This window comes from Loa loa (assembly GCF_000183805.2).
Source record: "Loa loa unplaced genomic scaffold supercont3.26, whole genome shotgun sequence".
Taxonomy (NCBI): Eukaryota; Metazoa; Nematoda; class Chromadorea; order Rhabditida; family Onchocercidae; genus Loa; species Loa loa.
The window spans coordinates 33,194-39,726 of record NW_018108206.1 but is presented as its reverse complement, the minus strand read 5'-3'; the positions used below and the strand labels follow the sequence as shown (position 1 = coordinate 39,726).

General features: G+C 26.3%; 1 protein-coding gene across 1 annotated transcript in view; it reads left to right on the top strand.

The window, feature by feature from the left end:
* The window catches only part of LOAG_11552 (hypothetical protein), a gene marked incomplete at both ends in the record, with an annotated part of 2,846 nt that extends 860 nt beyond the window's left edge, over positions 1-1,986 (top strand). Inside the window, 5 exons of the mRNA XM_020448373.1 lie at positions 279-368; positions 646-705; positions 963-1,145; positions 1,688-1,843; positions 1,927-1,986. Coding sequence (XP_020301478.1) covers positions 279-368; positions 646-705; positions 963-1,145; positions 1,688-1,843; positions 1,927-1,986 — 549 coding nt within the window. The remainder of the gene's footprint in view (positions 1-278; positions 369-645; positions 706-962; positions 1,146-1,687; positions 1,844-1,926) is intronic.
* Between the last annotated feature and the right edge of the window lie 4,547 nt (positions 1,987-6,533).

Here is a 6,533-nt window from a genome sequence, read left to right as displayed (position 1 = left end):
AAATTTAAATAGTTATTTGATATCAGATAATCAATGCTGTGAAAAAATTAATAGCTATGGGCCATCGTTATTGACCATTTGACCATTACTTTTTATTGTTTTAAATTTCCAATGATGGCTTTCAACAGAAATCAATATGCTAACAATACGAATGATACATACATAATTTTTGCTATCAAATAATTGAAGTCGAATTTCAATCCATTTTCAATTACATGATACTTTACAAATTCTAAGGTAACCTAAAATGTGAACAATTTTAAATCAATATCTTTCAGGAAGATCATCCAACAATAATTCATGGTGAAGCGCAAAAGTCTATAGTACAGTCAATTACGCCTAGTTATAAAAGTGTTAGTGAAAAACAAGTAAGTTGTTATTATTCTTCTTTCTTTTTTTTTTAAGCTATCGATTTTTTAGTTTTTCAAAAAAGAAAAAAAAAGGAAATGTAAATGTTCATGAAAGGTGATAGTTATTTATGAGTGAAAAAAGTTACGGTAAGTTATTCCTTGGAGTTGAATTATTTAAGATTACAGGCCAAAGAAAGTAGTAAATTCTATAAAATTTCATTGGTTTCAAATTTCTTTTTCTTTCAATTAAATTATAAATTAATTAAAATTATTGATGTATAAAGTGAAATTATAGGTGCAAAGAATGAATTTTGGTTCAGATTTAAATTTACCAGAAGCTGTGGGTGATTATAAGGTATGCTTTTATTTTTTAATAAAATTTATTTTAATTTTTCATACAGAATCGAAAATATGATATCTAAAGATGATGAGATATTCTTTGATCCCATTATATCTCAATGAATTTAATTTAATTCAAGAACTTGAATTAATTCTTTTTGTTTTTCTTTTTTTGAATTCAAATTTAAATTTCAAGAACTCGAATTGATTTTTTTGTTTTTCTTTTTTGAATTCAAATTTATATTTAATCGATTGCTGTAAATTAATTTTTAGGTGAAAGAAACGCAAGATCATTTCAAACTGCAAATTATCGATCCAAAAATTACCTCAAATGCATCGATGCCAGCGCGTAATCGAGAAATTCCACGAATCCAACGGCGAAATTTAGATTTTCCAAGCGAACATAGTAAACGATCATTCCTAAAATTGGAACCAATGCAACAAAGAAAATTACGGGTATGCAAAAAATAAAAAAACTCTGAAATAATATTTCCTGGAATGAATTAGGGTCAAAGTTCAAGAGTGAAAATGTAATGTTTTGATAAATATTTTCATTAGGGAAAAGAAAATCATTTCGATTTTTACACATGCAACTATCATTTCGAACTTATCCACTTCAACTTTCCCAACTACTAAATGTAATATAGTCTAAATTTAAAATAACAATTAAAATTTTCGAATTTTAATTATATTATCGATTTTACCTTATTGATACCTTAATAATTGTGCATATAGGTTTACAGTAATAAAATTAATATTTTCTTGAATGAATTAGACTTAGAGTTCAGGAATGGAAAGTAAGTTTAAAAGTTGAAGCAGAAGTTTAACAAAATATATGTGGGCAAATATTTGAGGGATTACTGAAGTTAAAAAAAAGTGGAACTACTTTAATTGAAAATTTTGGCATAATAAAAAGCATTTAATGAGTTTGTTTTTAAAATTTCCTTTTTAAATCAAAATTAAAACCAATTTTTAAATTGAGAATGTTTGCATTTTAGGCTGTTGAAACACGACCTATCACAACTAGTGCATACTTAACAGAAAGCCTAGATCGACATCGTGATATGGAAGCATCACGATTAAAGGATTACTTAAAAGCACGTGAAAATGATGCTAATAAACCATGGGATAAGCCTCAATGGCCTGAAAAAAAGGTAATATATCAGCTTTTATTAGCTTGAAATAGCTTACATTAAACTTTGAAGTAATGATAGAAACCTGCTTTAACTAATTTCAGGCTACAAATGCAAATGATCAATCGCTTAAAGAACTTGCTGAAATTAAAAAGGTACGTTAGTAACCTTTTTTTTCTTTTTTTTTTGTTTAATTCGTTATTAACGTAAAATTTTATTAAATTAATTAAATATATTCCGAAAACATTATAAAAAAAGTAAAGGAAATGAAATACAAGTTTACCATAAAGAATATGAAATCCGATCATTTGAAAATTTAAAAAAAAAGAAGTTCAAATGAGTCATTATATTTGACCTTGTCAAATGATGTAGTGATTCATATTTGACCATGTTACGGAATAATAATCCATCATGTGACATATCATAAGAATGCATTTGATGAACAATCTAGACAATATGGCCTTGATAATGGAAAATGTCAAATGTGAATTACACAAAATCATTTATGGTCAAACATAATCAAATGTACATCCCTAACGCCACCGTAATTTGTTCATCTCAGTCATTAGTCCAAAAAAAAAACTTTCTCCTCATACTTTTTAATTTCAAATTCAATATTTTCATCTTTTTTTCCCCATTTCAGACCATTGAAGCCCTTCAGAAGGTAAGGTTTTTTTTCGTCTTTTTAATTAAACTTTTTCAATAAAATTATCTTTAATTGTTTTTTCATTTCACTTCTTATAATCATTTCATAAACAAATGTCTTAATTAGTTTTCTTAATTAAATGAGTTTAATTAATTAACCTTTGCAATTATAATGATGATAATTCCGCATTACAAAAGAAACAGCAATAGTTATTGTTGTAAACAACTAATGGTAAAACCATAAAATCTTTTATACCTTTTCACTTCTTAAAAAAAAAAATGACAAATTGAAATAAAAAATTTTGATGGGATAGAAGTATTTATTTATTTTATCATCAATTCTAAGTTTCAAATTTTCAAAATTTTTAAAATTTTCTCGAATTTCTATCTTTGAACTTTATATGTAAATTAGTTTGTTTGTCGTATGTCATTGTATTGTCTCATTTGCTATTCTTTGGTTTGTTTAATCAAGTTGGAGCTGAGATTGTATTGGCTTGGTAAGAGCCAAAAAAAAAAAGCACAGAAAATCTATTGGAAAGCAAGGAAAGGGAAGAATGCTATATCCGAAAATGTGAGATTTTATAAGAGCAATGAATGAATGGAATCGAAATTGAAATCGGAATTGGAATTCGAGGATCAGAATTCCGGATGAACAATGAAATAATTATTTAATGCTATTTCTTGGACATTTCGTCGCTATGGGAATGAAATAATGAATATTATTGCATGTATGTTTTTACAATCTTTTCATTTCTTTTTTTAAAAATTTATAGATTTTTACTTCTTAAACTTTTAATAATTACATTAACTTAAGCCTAGCACTAATTATCACATAAATGATTATTTCATTATTAATTATCACACCATTAATTATTTCACTATTGATTATCATACTACTATGAATTCCTCAAATGCATGGGATAGTTTTACTGTATTATATTTGGACAATAACTCGGATCTCTTCAAAACTTTATATATATATATATGACACTTTGGCGACATACTTCAAGCCTTCAAGAATATATGTTCTATAATTTTTTAGTATTACTTGATTGATTGATGGATTATTTAGGAATTTTGGGACGATTATTTTGCAAATATAGTAACTTTCAAAATAATAGAAAAAATAAGATTTGATTTCGGGTAATTAGCAAGTATGAATTTTATTTGAAATTTGTTGACATAAATACTTCAAGAAAACATGAAGAGTGTAGAGAAGTAAGCATTCTATGCAAATATTTGCATCTAAATGTGCTATTCAAATATTTCAGTGAAATATTTTAATGAAAATTAATTCTTTGATCGAATTAATGATTGGATAATAAATAAATGATTGATGAGATGACTGAATGACAATGTATGTGACAGCTTTCTTTGATTAATTTGCAATTCATTTTTTTTAATGCTTAATATATGTTTGCTATATTTGATTTTATAATTAATTTAATGAGTTAACATATTCAATTAATTAATTTAATGAGTTAACATATTCAATTATTTATTTACAATTATATATTTTAGTTAAATTTTAGAAAATTCAAAAATATTTCCTTTATTCTCATCAATGGATGTTTAATCTTCTATTTCAAATCTCATCCTTCCAATTGTTCACATTTAATCTTCCTGAAATTTTCATTTTAATTACTCTCTTCGTTTTGATTACTTTACAGTATTTCTCTACAGTAAGTCTCTATAGTTTTTTTTTTACTCTTTATAGGTTACTCAATTACTGTCTATTACTCGATTACTCTTTACTCATTTCGATTACTCTCTGCAGAATACAGTAAAAGCGTATAAATCATACTGCCACCTTATGTGTTATATTTCTCATATGGTAGCGATATAATTTATGAATAATTTTTGCGCCAAACAAAAATAAAACATTCAGAAAAGTTTTATTCAAAAATAAATGTTTACTTCAAAGTCACTTTCTTAACTAATTTTTCATTTTTCATTAAAATATATATATATGATATTTGAAGATTACCTTTAAGTAAGATTACCTTTAAACCAAATTAATTAAATCTAAAATGGAATTTAGGTGTCACACGGAATAGTCCATATTCAAGTAATGCAGTTGAATGTGCTTCTTCAAAGCATTTAATTTTGATTTGAATTGAGTTTGAAAATCATTTCAATCATTACTTTCTTTTTTTTCTTTTTGTCGTAGATAATTCGAAAGTTATTGACAAGAACGAATATAATTCCTATTTAGTATTTAAAGAAGAGCTTTATTAATGAATTGATTTTTAATCTTAATCATTAATCATCTTAATCTAATTTTATGATAGGATATCATATAAATTGCTTAATGATTAATAGGTTAAAAAATAAGTCAGGTAAAATTTTGAATTAAGTTTAAAAGAAAAAATTCAGTTTCAAATTTAAGAAAAAACCCGAAAATTTTTAGCTATACTATATGGTATCTTATTCTTCTTTGTTGACTTTTTTCTTTTTTTTTTTCTGATGTTTAAATTTGCAAAAAAATTTGAATTTTACCTCTTGTTTAAATGAAACAAGTGAATATTTTCAATCATACTTTTACGTCTGATATTACGCTTAAATATTACACGTAAATATTACATATCCACTTCAAATTTAAATTATTAAATCTATTAACTTTAAGAAAGGAATTAAAAAGAAAAAATTCTCTTAAAAAATCGAATTCCAATTGAGTTATTTTATATGTTTAAATCGTACCTGTCACTTCAAACTCTTCTTTGTCAACTATCATTCTTCTATTCGTTATTTCACTCAAAAAAATTTCCCCATTTTTTTTTGTTGGCTCTTTCGCTGATATATCTATTCCGATGAAAATTTTTGTTTGCTAAAGCACCTCCGATGAAAGCTCTAAATGTTGTAATAGCAAGCTTATTGAACAAAACCCAAATGAACGAACGAACTGTTCCTGTCACCTGTCGCCTGTTCCTCTACAAAATACTTGTCTATCTGTATGTCGCCGTCATTTCATATATCCTATAAGTATCTATTTGTGTGTGTGTGTGTGTGTATATGTGTGTACCTATCTGTGGTTCTGTGTGTATGTACGTGTGTGTGTACGTGTATGTGTATGTGTGTGTGTGTGTATGTCTATGTGTCTTCACAAGTTTGCATTTAACTTGTAAGGAAGTAAATATATGAAATTATGTTTTGTTTGCTTTTTTTTTTCTCTAAAGATATTAGTCTAGTTGGTTAACTCATTATATGTGTGCGTTTGTGTCTGTCTGTCTATGTATGTTACTGTCATTTTTGATTGTTGTAGATGATGAGGATGACGTTTAATTGCTAGCTTCTTCTCTCATCTGAGATATCTCAAATAACTACCGGGATTTCTGAGATACTTGTTAACCTATATGTTATTATTTGATCTGATGATATGACTGATAAAGAAGAGAGATAATTGAATAATATAAGAGTTACTATTTACTTATTCAATTGTATTCCATTGTCACACTATGTGTCAACAGTCTGGAAATTCAAGAGTAGTATAGTATACAATTAATTTTTCATTACAAACAATAATTGTTCTTATTTCTTAGAAAATGTCAACAGTAGTTTTATTGGAATAGGATTTTTCGCAGTTACGGTAAAGTCTTGTCGTTACTCTTTGTGTTCTATTTTGTTTATTGTTTATTTTTATGCAAATTATTTATCTGATCAATGTATAAAAATATTTTAATGAAGTAAACAATCCATTAGATTTATATTGATTTTCTTCATATCAATGATTAATTGAATTGAAAATATCTAATTAATAATATCTAATTATTTATTGCAATCTAAATTTTCTTAGCCCAAATTTCTAGGCTCTACCAAATATTCTTTCGCACAATCTTCTATTATCCTCAATTTTTTTTCAAATGTCGCAACAACAAATTTCACGCGAATCATTGTCATCATCAGCGACATCATCGACGACATCGTCGTATTTTGATGAACATTTTCATTATCGTCCATTACGAACATTTACCCCAGCACCATATCGTTCACCATTTCATACCTCAACCATTTCTTTGCCTGATATCAAAGAAGCTACTACTGAAGAAAATAATAGTAGCTGTAGCAG